The sequence below is a fragment of the Ctenopharyngodon idella genome, chromosome 15, assembly GCF_019924925.1.
Source record: "Ctenopharyngodon idella isolate HZGC_01 chromosome 15, HZGC01, whole genome shotgun sequence".
In the NCBI taxonomy this organism is placed as follows: Eukaryota; Metazoa; Chordata; class Actinopteri; order Cypriniformes; family Xenocyprididae; genus Ctenopharyngodon; species Ctenopharyngodon idella.
In genome coordinates this window covers 15,090,673-15,108,340 of record NC_067234.1, presented here as the reverse complement: position 1 = coordinate 15,108,340, position 17,668 = coordinate 15,090,673, and the positions used below count along the sequence as shown (strand labels likewise).

General features: G+C 38.3%; 1 protein-coding gene across 7 annotated transcripts in view; it reads right to left on the bottom strand.

Moving 5' to 3' along the window:
* nbeab (neurobeachin b) overlaps nucleotides 1-17,668 on the bottom strand; it is a 339,752-nt gene that overhangs the window by 175,061 nt on the left and 147,023 nt on the right. For all 7 annotated transcript variants that reach the window (XM_051862246.1, XM_051862248.1, XM_051862249.1 and 4 more), the window contains 2 exons: nucleotides 8,467-8,618; nucleotides 5,923-6,040 (listed from right to left, as the gene is read on the bottom strand). In XM_051862246.1, coding sequence (XP_051718206.1) covers nucleotides 5,923-6,040; nucleotides 8,467-8,618 — 270 coding nt within the window. The remainder of the gene's footprint in view (nucleotides 1-5,922; nucleotides 6,041-8,466; nucleotides 8,619-17,668) is intronic.

Genomic DNA, 17,668 nt, shown 5'->3' with positions numbered 1-17,668 from the left:
ATAAAATATGAGAAGTTCTCAGAGTTAAACTGTGTCAGAAAAAAATATCTTAATTATGTCAGATAAGACTTAAGCAAAACATGGTCAGGTCAAAGTGTCTGAATAATTTTTGGTTCCAAATTTTTATCACTGTTACTGGTAGTCCACTGTATGAAGAATTTTTGGGTATAATATGTCATATAATTTATTTTGTTATCCTCACTTACATAAATTAACTATAGTGTCCTGTACCCACAAGTAAAAATATAAAAAAAAATATATATATATATATATATCAACAATATATACATATAACAATCCTTATATGGCATTATATATTATTACAGAACAAATACTGATTCAAAATGTACAATCCAGGCATTTTTATGATCCTACCTTTTAAAAAATATTGTGCAAAGACAGTATTTTGAGGCTTGAGTAGCACAATATTACCTTAACAGTAAGATACTGAGCAAAACTCCTGGGGATTTTGTTGTATTAGCATGCAAATTTCTTTGGGCTTGCTTATCTTGGTTGCAAATATGATGATAATTAGATTGCAAGCTTTGAAAAGTACATTGTTTCCTTTTTGGTGTCTTTATTGCGAAAGGTTGAACACTAAAGCTATTGTGTGTCATGAAAGTAAGTGCAGAAAATAAGTGGGGAGAAAAAAAAAAGGAAACTAATGAGACACAGGCAGCGACAGCGAAACCCATCTCTTGTCTCTCGAAGTGCGGGTTAGGCATCACAGCCTCTGCATCCAGACAGTTTCATCATTGACTTCACACTCCCAGTAAGTGCTGTCGGTTACCGCTGCCATGGCAACTGATTTGCGATTCCTGGTGCGGCGGAGGAGCCACAAAGAGTGCGTATATGTGTGTGTGTGAAGTGTAGAGGCCCCCGGAGAGCACAAGAGAGAGCCGCAAGCGCACACACATGCTTTCTTCTGTGCAGTCAGACGGTGGTGTGTCTGTGAGATGTCTGTCACAAAGCATTAGACGAGGTGAAGGGATGGAGCCAAGGTCAGCACGGTTTCCACACACTCCCCAAAACACCTACGCGCACTGATTTCTCTGCATTAGCGGTCGCGTAGGCCGCTCTGACAGCTTAAACACACGCGGTGGGCAGTAAGAGAGAGGACAGGTGATATATTTGAGGTGTGGGGTGTCTTGTTTGTCGCAACCACAATAATAAAAACAAGCAAAATGATCGTCGCCCGATGCCCTAAACAAAGGAAAGGCACAATGTCTGTAAACATGAAAAAACAAGGCTGAGTGCTGACCCCCTCTTGTGGCGCTGATGATAAAAACTCAGGAGTACAAATACAACAGCATCTGATAGACAAAACATTTCCCACTCAAAAACACACTCAAATAAAGAAATACACTTTCTGAGGGTGTGTTTTACAGTGATTTTACCATGTTAAAGGGGTATTGTGAGAAATCATTTAACCTTAATAACCACTATAACAAATTTGGAGTGTTTATTGCTTCTTTTTTAAAATGCTGTCTACAGAAATATGAGACACTAACATTCAATAAATAATTAAATACATTATTAATAATTTAACAATCTGCCTGAAAATATGCACCTTAGTCAAGGTAGATGGCGTATTTGCAATGAATGAAAATGAAGCTGTGAGGGACTGATATACATTAACATACAGTGCACATGAAATTTAGCACCTTAAGTAGGGATGCGTCGCCAGTTAGTTTCATGTTATGTTGCCGATAAAAAATTCTACTTCTAAAAAAAAAAAAAACTAAAAATATAATTCAAGTAAGGGATAACCATGGCTAGCTGTGCATTAAATGATTTTAATGCACAACGTGGAGGCAAAGAGCCACTCGACGTGAATCGGAGTGCATTCAAATCGTTTAATGCACAGCTAGCCATGGATTATCCCGCTTATACCATGGCCATTTGCCAGCATTGACAACTTAAAGCTGTTATTGATGTTTGCAGTGCAATATTTGACCGGAAGGATAAAAGTGATGGTTATTTTCATCAGTTACGGCTCGATCTAGCATTCTACCTGCTTTAAATCAGATACAGAGATAAAGTAGTGCGTAAGCATAAGATTACCTTTATTTGAATGAATGAATTATAGCATTTATTTGAAATAATTATCGAGAGAGAAAGTGATGAGAGATGCGTGTGTGAATTTCCTGCATCTGTGCAGCATCTCTCTCTACTAACAACGAAACTGTGAGTTTAATTACTTCAAAATAAGTGATGTTACCCCCTCGTTACTGAAAAATATAATGTAGCGATTCAGTAGCGAAGCTATTTTATTAATAAAAGTCGCAGGGCAGCGTTGATAAGAAGTTTCTGTGCTCCTGAATGTCTCTGTGTGCGGAGCAATCTCTGAGTGATGTATGTGTGTGTGCGTGCTTCAATGAAAATTAAAAATTATTGCACAGCTTCCAGTCAATCAGAATCAAGTATTCAGACAGACCAGGGTATAATATAAAATTCTATACCATTTTGTCTGTATAAATATAAAACACTAAAAACTAAGATGTTTATAGCTACAAGTGAATTTAGGCATCACAACATTATAATATACAGAGTGAAAAATGGATTTCGAAATTTGCTAAAGATTACATTTAACAGCGTTATTAAATTATCAACATGTCCTCCAACCAATACGCCCATATAGGTCGTTTGTCACTTCCCTGAAATACGACCCATAGGAGCGTTTACTAAAGTTGCGCCCCAACCACAACAGGACACTTTCATTTTAATGCATTGTACCATTTTATCTGCGTCATAATTCGGGTTTCGCATAGCTCTAATGGTAGAGCATTGCAGTATACAACATGCAATCATGTGATCATGCAATTGTGGGTTCGATCCCAGGGAATGCATGTGCTCATAAAGTGTATATGCACTATAAATCATTAAGGGTAGTTTTAAGGTTGGGGGTAGGTGTAGTCATTAATAAAAAAAGTTTTGCTAAATGGAAATAGGACAAATGATGGGTAAGGGACTGTTTAAAAAGTCCACACATTGCATTTAAATGAACACGCATTTTGATTGGTAACGACGTTCATTCGTCATTTCATGACGACAGATGTAACATGACACTGTCATTATTTTTACACCAGCTAGAGTGCACATGACTTTAAAACATAAATATAGGTCGTAATAAGGTGCTTGAAAAAACGACTTATAGGGTCTTTTTTTTTTTTTTTTTTTTTCCTGGAGGACAGTCTGTAAATTATTAGTGTTTTAAAGATTAAAGGTGTGATTCCCTACAGAAACATTTTTTGTTATACTGGTTGAAAGTCTCCTCATATCCTGATAGCAATCACTACGTTAAATTGACTAAATGTATTTTTATAAATATATATCTTCTGTGGAAGGCGTAAGACCATAAAATGTAAATCCAATCTTTATATTCGGTCCGAATAAAATAATACAATGTCCTACCTGCCTGTGTCATTGTATGTTTTTACATACCCTCGCTCACCCTGTTCACGCAGACATCACACATCATTGGCGCGTTTATGCAGAGTTTATACAGACAGACCTCAGTCACAGAGCACCGCAAACAAACAGCAGCCACCTTTTACAGTTCCTACTACATCAAAACAGTGAGCTTATGCTGCGTTTACACCATAACTACAGTAATTAAGAGATGACAACCCGTGACGTTCTAACCGGAGCTGTTCAGTCAGATTCAGGATTATGTGTATCCGTGTCAACAGTATCAACACCGAAATGAATCTGCAGCAGTCAGGTACAAGCTCTCTAAGTCGTTTACGTTCATTACTATTGTAATGTTATGTGCTTTGAGACATGAGGTATTTTAACGCCGTCTCTTGTGACGCTTTGCCGAGAGCAGCTGTATGTGTGTGCCTTTATGTGTTATGGAGGAGGCAAGGCTTTGGACAACGATTTGCAGGGAGGGTAGGATCATATGCTTTCAATGCTAGCAGGCTAACGTTAGCATTTTGCAGATCACCCACTGCATCTTTAAAACTGGGGACACACTTAACGACTGTAAGGCCGTTTATGAATGTAATTTGATACTTACGACTGATCATGCCCAAACGTGCCGAGTCAGAGCCAGTTGCATTCAGTCTGTGATTAAATTCCGTGTGTAAGTATTTAAATCTGCTTCAGAAGAAGGAAACAGTCTTTGTGTGTTGAGCTCAGTCTTAGAATGTTTTAGCTAGTCGTTAAGTGTGTCCCTGGCTTAACTTTAGGTAGGCATTAGATGAAAGCAAAGTTAATATAAATGTGCTTAAGACAGAACAGTGCATATTCACAGTTTAGTTTTCATTCACATCTACATATGTTGTGACTTCACAATTGCAAATTTGCTTAGTCCAATAGACTTTAGTCAGGTTAGACAACATATTAAATTTAACAAGGCTGTGAGGGATAGACTTACACTCAATAACAAACTTTCAAAACTGTTTTATAGAGTTTTGGTCTACTGAAAGTTTTGGTAACACTTTATAATAACTCACGCTATGAAGCATTAGTTAAGCATTACTAAATAGTCAATTCATTACTTAAAAAGCATTAATAGACATTAGTAAGCAGTTTATAAATACAGCTATAAATGCTTTATTCTTGATTTATAAGCATATCTATAATGTGTTTAATAATTGTATTTTCATACTTTATTAATAATCAATTTATCATTTCTGAATTAAGTATTACATTATTTACAAACCAGTTATTTAGGAGTTGTCAGTGGTTCATAAGATCATTTAGGAAGTGTAAGTAAATGATTAATAAACTATTTAAACATTCATTTATACATCTTATTATTTAGACATGTAGTAATAGTTACTTAGTGTGTTAATAAATGCTTTATTAACACATATTCCTACTGCAATTCATGATTAATTCAGGTAGTTATAAAACATTTAGAAGTGGTCAGTTAACTATTTTTGTGAGCTCATCGGTAACACTTTATTTTAGGGTATTTTAACTAGTTGAATATTAGCATGCAGTTTACTAGAATATTGGCTATTTATTAGTACTTATTAAGCACATATTAATGCCTTATTCTGCATGACCTTATTCTACATTCTTAATCCTACCCAATACCTAAACTTAACAACTACCTTACTGACTATTAATAAGCAGTAAATTAGGAGTTTATTGAGGGAAAAGTCGTAGTGAATAGTTTATATGTGTTCCCTATTCTAAAGTGTTACCAGCTCATCTAAAGTGAGGACAATTTATGCTTTGTAAAGCTTTTATAAATGAGATTTAAAGATTCAGTGATCTTCTGCACTGCTGTCCTCTAATGTTTTAAAGTTAGTACTGAGGTAGTTTTGACACTAGGAATGTGCTAATAAAGCATTTATTACCACACTAAGTAACTATCACTATATGTCTAAATAATAAGATGCATAAATGTACATTTAAATATTTTATTAATCATTTACTTACACTTCCTAAATGATCTTATGAACCACTGACAACTCCAAAAAAACTGGTTTGTAAATAATGTAATACATAATTTAGAAATTAAAAAAGGATAATTAATAAAGTATGAAAATACAATTATTAAACTCATTATAGATATGCTTATAAATCAAAAACAAAGCATTTATAGCTGTATTTATAAACGGCTTACTAATGTCTATTAATGTTTTATAAATGATGAATTGACTATTTAATAATGCTTAACTAATGCTTCATAGCGTGAAAGTGTTACCAAAGTTTTTTGTTTCTATTTTTTTATTTTTGGAAAGACGTTTCATAAACAATGTATGTTGTTAAATAATAGTAAAATTCATTGAACACACTGTATTCTATCCCTCACAGCCTGGTTTTCATATCTGTCAAAAATTAAATATGGCACGACCCTGATTAAGGTCACCCAACTATCCCATTTTATAATGAACATCAAGCTGCATCTCTATCCAGCTATCGGTCTTACACCTCAACACAGATCCTGGGACTCTGATTCACCTCATGTTCTCCATGGTGTCCTCAGGCATAGGGGCCACAGTCTGAACCGCAGGCAGATTCTTGCTGGTGGCTCCATTCACAAAGCTGGAAGAAGAGGGAGTGGAAGAATCTGTGGCTCCTGTGAGACAACAAGAGAGAAATCACAGGTTAGTAACATGCTGATTTTATTCATTTATTCATTCAGTCATTTATTTATTTATGTATTCTGTTTGGCTAAATTAAGACTAAATTAAGTTTTTGGTGCAAAATAGTAAATTTTAGGGGGAAAAAATACATTAAAAAAACAAGAATAAATATTTTTTAGACGCAGTTTTTTACTTTACATCTAAACCAACTGCCAACCAAAACATCAGAAGCACTAAAATCAAATACTCTTTCTGGTTTTTCATCAGGTAACAACATAACTATAGAGGTACAAGCTCTGAGAAACAAATCATCACTATTACTCTCGCCTCCCCCTGAGAAAGCGGAGCACCATCTTACATTCCTCTTATTTCTCTCTCTGTCAAAGCCACTGTGTCCACAGCGTCCTGTGCAGCAGGGAGCTTCTGATAGATACATCACAGCAATGGACTGTCATCCAGTGAAACCACAAGCTGTCACGGGACATCTGAGGATGGGAAATCTATTACGCAGCCATCAATCGCCGTGTCAGAGATGAGTGTCCACCCATAAGCAAATACACCAAGATGAAGGGAAACGTCAAGAGGGACATTCTGATGGATTTCACTGGAAGCACAGCTTGGCCTGATTCAACCTCAATCCAAATCAACATCCCTTGTGCATTCTAAGCAGATCTCAATGAGGTATATAATGGACAATGGGGACTAAAAGTGTCTTTTAAGGAAAATGTGATATATTTTTGGGGTTCTCAAAATATACTGTACACTACTGTTCAAAGGTTTGGGGTCAGTATGATTTTTATTTATTGTTTTAAGGAATTTAATACTTTTATTCAGCAAGGATGCATTAAATTGATCAATAGTGACTGTAATGGCATTTATAATGTTACAAAAGATTCCTATTTCAAATAAAATTTTACATATTAAAAATGTGTATTCATCAAGGAATCCTGAAAAAATCCTGAAAAAAGTATGTTTCCCCACAAAAAAAAAAATTAAGCAACACAACTGCTGATGATAATAATTAATGATAATAATTAAATGATAATAATAATAATGTTTCTTCAGCAGCAAATTAGCATATTAGAATGATTTTTGAAGGATCATGTGACTCTGAAGACTGGAGAAATGATGCTGAAAATACAGCTTTTATATATACATATATATATTTAAAAAATAACTTTAAAAAATAACTTTAAAATAACTGATTTATATATATATATATATATATATATATATATATATATATATATATATATATATATATATAACAGTTATTTTAAAGTTATTTTTTAAATTGTAATAATATTTCACAATATTACTGTTTTTACCATTTTCTTTTTAGCAAATAAATAAATGCAGCCATTAAATTATTTATTTTATTATTATTTATTTATGTAACAGTATATGGTGACTTTTTATTTTTTAATACCAGTGGATAAACATTAAGACATGTATAAAAAAATGTGTGTTTTGTTATATAAATCTGTTATATATATATATATATATATATATATATATATATATATATATATATATACTGTGTGTGTGTGTGTGTATATATATATATATATATATATATATATATATATATACACACACACACACATATATACATATATATATATACACACACACACACACTGTGTTTGATGTAATATATATATATATATATATATATATATATATATATATATTACATCAAATTTTATTCTTAATCTAATCATCCAAACTTGGTTTTCAATTCCTAAACAATTTAAAATATTTAAATAAACAAATTAAGTGAATTTGCATTTCAGGTATTTTCAATGAACCCCACAAAATCTCATATTATGTTACCAGGCCTGAAAGTCCTGCCTACAGCAATAAACACATACAGACATATTCACACAAAATAGGTGTATATAACAGCTCAAGTTTTGAGAGCAAAATCTATAGTGATCACAGTGTGAAGCCTGAGGCAAACACTTAAGATGTAAGTTCCTTATAGTCTCCATGTGGCTGCCCAACAACCTTGAAATTTCATACAGATCTTATCTTCATGTGAGTGCAGTCACTATGGATCCATGGCATTCTCTATGGTGGTACAAATGTGAGAAAGAAATATATAGTGAGGGGGGCCCTCTAGTGGACAAACTGCTTGATGCCACCAAATCTAATTTCCTGACCCCTTACAGATTTGAATTCTTTTAGGAATGACATCTTTAATTATTCTAAGAATAGCAGAGGAGAGCATGCATTTCAGTGGAAATTCACTTAAGCACTAGCACGTTCAAATTAACGTCTCATTAACAACACAGAGGGCGGTTGTGACTGTTATATCTACTTTTAGGGAGAAGGTCTGTCCTTATAAAGTTACCAGTTAACAACATTATAGAAGAGGTCAAGTTAGAAGGTATTGAGACATCAGAGCGATGCTTACCTGTAGTGTTGATCATGCTCTTGGGTGTAGCCGATGTAGCTGCGAAGATGTTCGGTGTGCTACCAGAGGTCAGAGCACTGCTGGAGCCAGAACTGCCCACGGTGTTCACCGTCAGGCCCGACAGAGGCTTCTTGGCCTGTACCACCACACTCCTGCAGGACGGAGGAAAAGAAAAGAAATCTCTTGATGGAGCTGGCAAACTGTTCTCATAACCTGGCCAGAACAAGGTACTGGAATTGGCGGATGTGTAAACATATAACCAAAGAGTGGATTTTACTAAGCACTTCCCAAAAGGGATGGCAAGTGAACTACAAAGGCTTCCAGATTCCACAAGAGCGAAAAGAAACATCTACCAAAGCAAAATACAACAGTTCACCTGCAACAATAAATACACATGATTGCTTGTGAAATCACTTGATTAAGCCAAAAGGAGATTGACGGCAGTTTTCCACAGTCCAGTCAGGCTAGATGAAAGTGGCCAGACTGAGCGGTCACAGTGGCAAAGGAAAGACCAGCAGGCAAAGTAAACATCCTGCTCTCCTGCTGGCCTGTGCTTGCCTCCCGAACTTACGCAATGAGAGCTCAGGGCAAACAAACAGTAAAATCAAAAGCAGTGACTGCTGGGTTTTTTGGTATGTTTCTCTTTTCTGCTGTTTGTCCACTGCTGTGCCTCGACGTAATGTCAAACTCAGAGAGAAATTCATCGAGAGATGTTTTCCAGGTGCGTCACCAAATTTTGCTGTTGCTATAGTGGTGCAGTCTTGAGGTTCTCACCTTAGAAAACCTTAAACAAACTGTAGTTTTATTAGCAAAATATTGATATTATTATTAAATAAATTAAATGTAATTAAAAAGTGTTATATTAGATTTTTGAGAATCTGGTCAACAATTAAGTTTTTTTTTCCCCATCTTGTTGTTTATAATATTAATTTAAACAAAAGCCAGTTCCTCAATGACATTATTCAGGAAGTGACATAATTTTGTGGAGAAAAAACATCACAAACGTCAGCAATGGATCTGATCAATTCTGTTGAATTAGCTGGCTTGTATCACTTCAAAACATCCCATTCTTTTAAAAAAATATCAATTATATATATATATATATATATATATATATATATATATATATATATCAAAAGGTGACACCTTCACTATAAGCTAATACTCAATGGCTTTAGCTGTTGGATATTATTCTAGTCTTTGTGTAAATAATCCTGTTAAAATTAAGGTGCCTGAGCAAGACATCATATGTCTGAAAGTTTAGAACATGTTTTTAAAATACTCCATTAAACACATTCATTTCAAAACAAATTTATAAAATGTACTTCAAAAGGTATGGAGTAACGGTAATGACCCTCCTGTTGCAGGAAATAGGCTAAAATGACAGGACCAGCAATCATCTTGTCATCCTTCTTTGACCCTCCCAACACTGGCCAGCTGCAATCTCTGGAAAGCTAATTAAAGAAATGGTCTCTAAATATAGCTGCTAAACATATTAAATCATTAAAAAGAGACTAAATACACTAATCAACTTAATTATGTCTTCAAGAAATTATATTTTTTTTTCTCCAGCTTATTTATAGACGAAGCAGAAAATCACATGGTTTCCAGAGGCAACAGTCTAACGAGCTGAAAATAGCGCTGGAGACGAGCAGGATCACGAGTTCACATTAAACTCTTGACCTCGCCGATAATCTCCTGTATGTTTCCACAGACATTCTGGAGCTTCGCAGATTCACGGAAACGCACCTTAGCCTGATAGCAAAGAGCAGGAGAGGATTAGTTTGATATTGTACACATGACAGAGTCAAGTGCTTTGGAGGATGGAATGATATTTTGTTTGTGTTTATATCGGTCTGGTTTTCTTATCGCAACTTGACGTGGTTCGAGATGCCGGCTGATACGGAGATCTGCGTGTTTTCGGTGATGTAGCGCAGGGCTGGTTCTAATGTCACCTGCAAAGCCTCCTGATGCCGCACAATGTGACCTCAGAGCAGACACTGTACAGAGAGAGGATGGAGCCATTAGAGCACTTGTCTGGGACACTGCGACTCGTCCCGATGGCACGTTCTCTTTAACGTGGTGGCGTGACACAGACGGTTTCTCTGAGATCGCATGCGAGGAAGCAAAAACATTCTTTGACACGTGCTTCCCCTTAAGCACTACAAACAGAGAATAACAGACCCTCAAAATTATACATGTCTACCATTGTCTCTATGACTTATGAGGAGTTAGTTTTACAGGTACAAATACATACACTACTGTTCAACAGTTTATATATATATATAAATATTTTTACATTTTTGAAAGAAGTCCCTTCTGTTCCAAGGCTGCATTTATTTCATTTAAAATACACACTAATGTTGTGAAATATTATTATTTATTTATTTATTTATTTATTTCTATTTTAATATATTTTAAAATATAATTTATTCCTGTGATGGCAAAGCTGATTTTTCAGCATCATTACTTCAGTCTTTAGGGTCACATGATCCTTCAGAAATCATTCAAATATTCTGATTTAGAGCTCAAGAAACATTTCTTCTTAAAATTAATGTGCTTATTCCACAGTGTTTCTTTGAAAAACAGTAAGACAGATGCCCTTTCAAAAGGGAACTCGCGCTGCGTCCCCTAGGGGTCGCTATTGGGGATGCCTCTGGCATTACCAGTGTCTGAAGCATGACAATGGCTATGTTCCACTCCAAATTTTTATGCCCTCCACTCGCTAACTTCCCTCCTTCTCATGGACTCGGATGTGCGTTATTGCTTAAGCCCCGGGTATACTTCGGCCCGTCCGCGTGCAGCCCAAATTTCGAGACCGCACAGACGGTGCACGTGCAACAGCGCATGCACATGCAGGACAGAAGAGTCCACTAGGTGGCAATACGCACAGTACTGAGCACAATGTGCAGTCGTCAAAGAAAAGTGTGTAAAGAGCGATTCAAAAACAAGACGACTAAACTCAGAAGCATGCCTTCTCCATCGTTTTTGATTTCTGTTCTCTTGGTGTATCTTCTGAACTATGTTGCAATGGTGGATGCACTATTTTTCTTCTCCGATCCTGCCCAGCAAATTTCTGGTTGATGACATGATGTCTGGTAAAAGCATAGAAAAAAATTGTACTGCGCATGTGTCGAACTCGGTCATCCGCGTGCATCCGTGGTTTAGTACACTTTGAAAGATGCGCAGACGCGACTGCGCGCGAGACACGTCCGGGTATAGTATGAAGTATATGAGCTGTTGGAGAAAAATAAAATTACACAAATGAAACAAAATATCAATAGTATAGTCTATAGCAGTCAATAGTATAGTATAAACTTTGACTGTGAACATAAAGTAGCTACAATTATTATGCGATTGAATCTCAACTTAATACATTATAGACTATTATGCGATTAATTTTCAAAATAATTAATATATCATACACTTCAGTTAAGCGTGATCTGTTGTGACGTCACAATCAAGTTGAATTGTGGGATATAGAGCTGCTTGAAGTGTACATCGGAGTAGAGACTCGCTCCCTCGAGGGGACGAGGGTCTGGCCATATAAACTTCCCTCGTCCACTTCACAAAGTGGAACGCACTTAAAAATGGCGGCAGGGATTCCTCCGAGGGGAAGCACTTAGGGAAGTTTGCAAGTGCGTGTCTAAAATTGGAGTGGAATGCAGCCAATGAACTTGACATTGGCAGGCGGCAGCTTATGGTATCATCACTGGCGCGACCGTAAATATAAAAGGGCACCTGTGAAATATGTCATCCTCTTTCTTGTCTTCAGGATACCTGTTTGAACATGTGTCTAAACAAGACGATTATGGCTAGCACTAGCTCTAAGTCTTTTAGACAGTGTCTTTCTCCATGTCAGCGTTATTTGACACCTGATGACAAACACGATATGTGCGTTATGTGCATGGGCGAGGAGCATGCACGCTCGGTCCTCGAGGGCGCTGCTTGCATGCATTGTGAGTGCCTCCCTATGATAAAGCTTCACTCTCTTTCCCTTTTCTCGAGGGAATCAGGACAGCCATCTGTGCCTCACGGTTCAGGACCTGCTGCAGCTGGAGTAAGTAGGAGACTGGGGCTTGCAGTGAATTTGAGAAAGGTTTGAATATTTCTCATTCATCTGCGGCTGACGAGAGCATGCTGCCAGATTGTGATGATGTGTTGTCTCTTACATCATCTGATCTGGCAGCAAGCACGCTCCTGGCTTCGAGTTATGACGAGCAGGATGAGGTTGATGAGATCAATGATATTTCCGAGCACTCTCAACCTGCCTGCCCCACATATGACAAGTTATTGGAAGTTACAGTATGTCCTGCACTACGGCGAGATTAGATCTGCCATGGAAACATGAGAAGCACAAGCTCCCCCGTAGCCTCCCTGATGAATGTTTTAATGTTTAGGGAATGTGGGAATATGGGTATGCGCCAATGCCTCCGATCGAAGAGACACTGGTTAGCTATCTCTCTTTGGGTGAGGCATCCACACTGAAGGCTTTGTCTCTGCCTACTAAACCATTGCACGTCACCTCGCGCCTTAAAGGCAGAGCATATGCGGCAGCAGGTCAGGCCAGTGCGGAGCTGCACACTATGGCTGTGTTGTAGGCCTACCAGACCGATCTGCTGAAGGATCTGGACCAGGGCTAGGGGCTCCCCCCGAGGCGATAGAGGAGCTGCGCCGCACCACAGATTTGGCCCTCCGTGCCACTAAACAAACTGCCGCAGTGATCGGTCGATCTATGGCGGCCATGGTGGCTACGGAGAGACATCTTTGGGTGAACCTGGCCAACATCGGGGAGAAAGAGAAAAACTTTCTCCTCGATGCGCCGGTTTTGCCATATGAGCTATTTTGGCACATCCGTTGAGACGGTAGTCGGGAAGTTCAGAGAGGTGATGCCGTGCTCTGCTGCTTTTAAGACCTTCATATCACGCCAGTCTGGCCTGTCCCAGTCTCAAGACCGGAGACAGGACCAGAAGGGCTAGCTCTACCTTCGAGGAGTAGGGCGCAGAGGTGGTGTGAAGCCAGAGGGAGAAGAAAACGCTGTGAGCGTTTTAGGGTCCCAGAGGCAAAATAACATCTGCCTTCTGAAGCTGGACCTATGATGTTTTTGGCAGTTTGTTTTTGTTCCAATATCTGCCTTACTGATGGTTCAGCATTAGCAGCTGGATTTGAATGCACTGTCTCATGCCAGGTAGTCTACTAATTAGTGGGCTCTCAGTGAGCCTCCTTAGTTACTGTTTTCATGGCTTTTTATTGTGTGAATATTTTTGGGCCTCCTCTCACTTGAGAGTCGTTACACTGAGGCATCTGGTTCCTAGAGCTCCGCTCAGATAGCATCATCAGGTAAATAGCTTTCTGTAAGCCTCCTTGGTAAGCTGTTCTGAGTTTAAGATATTAGGCCTCCTCTCGCTTGGAGAGTCGTCATGTGAGCCTCCGTTCACAGAGCTCCACCTCTGGTGGTGCTGGGTTATCAGGTTTTTGAGCCTCCTTGGCCACTGCCTTAAGAAGCGCTATAGGCCTCCTCTCGATATAGAGAGTTATTTGAGCCTCCGCTCTTCGAGCTTCACCTACATACGGTACGAGTTGGTTAGGCTCTTTTGAGCCTCCTCGAGAAGCTGTTTTTGAGCTCTCGAGTCCCCTTAGCTATTGCTTAGGTTTGGAGTGTTGTTAGGGTTCTTTTTCTCATATTTTTTTTTCTTATGAGCTCCTGCTTTAGCAAGCAGTGTTATCAAGTCGTTAAGCTCCTTGTCAGAGCCTCCTTGGCTGCTGCTTTATAGAAACTGCTCCACGGTGCTCCACCTGGAGTGGGGTCAAGTTGTTAGGCAGAGTCGCTAGGCTTTTCTGGAGCCTCCTCAGCTGCTTTTTTATAAAACGTTGCTAGGCCTTCCCTTTTTAAGAATTATTGTTCACTTAGGCATCCACTCCCCTGGAGCTCTGTCCCCTTGTGTTTTTCCTAGTTGTAGGTTCCCTTTGAGCCTCCTTAAAGCTGCCTTGGGTGTAGAATGTAGTTAGGTCTCATCTCGTTTCTGAGAGTCAGCTTATTGAGGTCTTCATTCTCAGAGCCAGATTTTGGAAACAGCAGCACTAAGTTGTAAGCTCTCCTTTTTGAGCATGCTCTTGTGCATTTACTGTAGGTTGGGCTGAGCCTTAGTGTCAGGTTTGCTAGGCCCTCTCTAGGCCTCATTGACAGGCTTTGATTGTAGTTAGATCTCCTTTAGGCCTCCGTCCTCCAAGCTTGTCCTGGGTCTAAGTTGTTAGACTCTCTGCGAGCCTCATTGGTCACTGTTTTTAATTAGAGCATTGTTAGGCTTCCTCTCACTGTAGAGAGTCATTTTATTAGAGGCCTTTGCTCTTCCAAGCTCCTCTCTTTATTATGTACAGCTTGCTAGCACTGTTGTGTAGCAGTCAGAGGTTAAGTGTTAGGCTCTCTGTGAGCCTCCTTGCGAGATGTCCTGAGTATGGTGCATAGTGGTCTTCTCTCAATTTAAAGAGTTGTGATGTTGAGACCTCCGCTCTTGGAGCTCATCCAGGCCGCTTGCTAAGTTGTTAGGCTCTCTGTGAGCCTCCTTAGCTACTGCAAACGTTGTTAGGTTTCCTCTTGCTAGAGGATTATCTTTTTGAGGCCTCTGCTTCTCTAGAGCTCTACGAGGATAGCAATTGCAAGTTGTAGGAGAATATGAATGTAGTTAGGCTTCCTCTCTCTAGAGTCTTCCTGTTGAGGCCTCCGTTCTTGTGAAGCTCCGGTCTATGATCATTGCTGGTGCACTTTAGGGATGAGGACTCATTTGAGTCCTTTGACTTAGCTCAGCCAATAGGGCACTCATCCCTTCAGCATGGTAGCGTGGGTATTCCGTTTCAAATAGTGACCCCCTAGGGGACGCAGCGCAAGTTCCCTTTTAAAAGGGCATGTCTCAGGTTATGCATGTAACCATGGTTCCCTGAGAATAGGGAATGAGATGCTGCATCCCTTTGCCATGCTTCAGGCATTCCTGCACACGTCTCCTTCAGAAAAGAAGTGGATGACATATTTCATAGCTGCCCTTTTATACTCGTAGTCGCACCGGTGATGATGTCATAGGCTGCTGCCGGCCAATGTCAAGTTTATTGTTGTGTTTAGACTCATGCTTCAGACACTGGTAATGTCGAAGGCATCCCCCATAATGACCCCTAGGGGACACAGCGTCTCGTTCCCTATTCTCAGGGAACCATGCTTATATGCTGAGATGTTTTTTTTTTTTCCCCAGCAGTCTTTGATGAATAGAAAGTTTAAAAGAACAGCATCAATTTGAAACAGAAATCTTTTGTAAAATTAGTCTTTACTGTCATTCTTGATCAAATATAATGCATCCTTGCTGAATAAAAGTATTAAATTATTTATAAAAAAAAAAAAAAATCTTTTTTGGGGCATTTGTGAAGCTTGACAGACTCTGGTCATTTTATTTATTTATTTAATGGAAAACAGCAGCCAGGACATCCTGCAAAAACAACTCCTTTCACATACCACAGCAGAAAAAAAAATGTTATTAATTATTAAAAGTAATGAGATTAATATTCATTAAATTTAAAGTAATATGTGTAATATGGACATTCTATTGTTACTGTGCATTCAACACAGAATTTAGTCATATACTAATCCTGAATCTCAGTTTGCATTTTATCTGACCAGATTTGAGCATGAAGATCCAGAAAGCAATGCTTACCCCCACCCCCCGAGCATACAGTATTTATTACTCATAACATGTCGGCTTCTTGCAGGTATTTGACAGGTAGAGCTGATAGTATTAGACTGATAAACAAGCTTCTAATAAAATATGAACACACCTCATGAATTATTCATTGGCTGGGGCTTGTGAATGATGTATGAATTATCCAACACATATATTATTAATACGATTTTTTTAAATTGACTTACTTTGAATAAAGCATGTATTAATCTTGGGTAGACTATGAATATTGCAAATGGTTTATATGTTTTATTTGAAATGGCTATTATGATTACAAACAGTATTGGCGCATACATGAATATTAATAAAAAAAATATTTAAAGGTGTAGGTCGTTTATAGTGGCAAACTATATTGGTATCACTTGGTTTATTAGCATACCATCCACTGACACTGACATGGACTCATGTTAATGTATTAAAGTGTTTCTCCACCAAACTCTTTGATTTGAATTGACTTTCAAAGCCAAAGCAAGTCCTTCATGATGGCGGCCCCATCTGCAAACACGGCTTCCTAGTTATTAAATACTAATTGAAAAAATTCACCTTTGGAAAGTCCCAGAAAGATGTTGATGGGTGAGTCGGTCCTCATCTCTCCTGTGTTTGAGGCTTTTTTTTTGATGTCACTCCCAATCTATTTAGGTTCTGACAGACAATCGAAGAAGCCTGTCCATGTCTGGCATCTCATTTGGTGGCAGGTGGCAAACAATTAGACACAGCAATTTCAAGGCCGGCAGATGACATTAAAGCATGCGGGAGTGAGTGGTACGACTCGGCGTCAGCGGACAGCCTATGTGAAAGCATTTCAAAAATAATACACTCTGCCATGGCAACTCATTTCTGCCTGCCAGCCTCCATTAGGGTGCTGAGGGGTGAGGACGACAGGAGGGGAGCTGGGGGCGCATGGGGCACTTCTGTTTAATCTGTCATCAACGCCCTGGAGACCCTCCCTAACACTCACAAACACATTTACACACACACCACCTTTACTAGTCAGCAGGCACACCTCATCTGCGGTGGTTGCATGCATTACTGCAGACCCATTGTTCCTGTGACTCAATATCTAAGCAGCGAGAAGCACATTGTTTGGGCCTAATCTCACAGTAGACATACTTTTAAGTACTGGAAAAAAGTCTGGTGCACAGTGTAACTTAAAAATAAATAAAATAACTGCCTGCTTGGACAGTAAGGGGCCATTTAGATGACAAAAAAACTAGCAACCATTGTCAGAGATGTTTACGGACAGGATAATTGTTGATAATACAATAGGCAGGCATTTGACATATTTATGTACATTTGCATAGACCTTAAAAAAAAAAAAAGTAAATTTTTAGCACATTGAAAGCATCTAAAACGTAATTTGTATGAACAAATCAACTTGATGTAAAAATGGTTATGAATCCTTTTAGGTTCATAGAATATTGAATTCATTGAATTAATAGACTTCACTGTATTTAATCAGATTAATTAAATGTTTTTTTAAT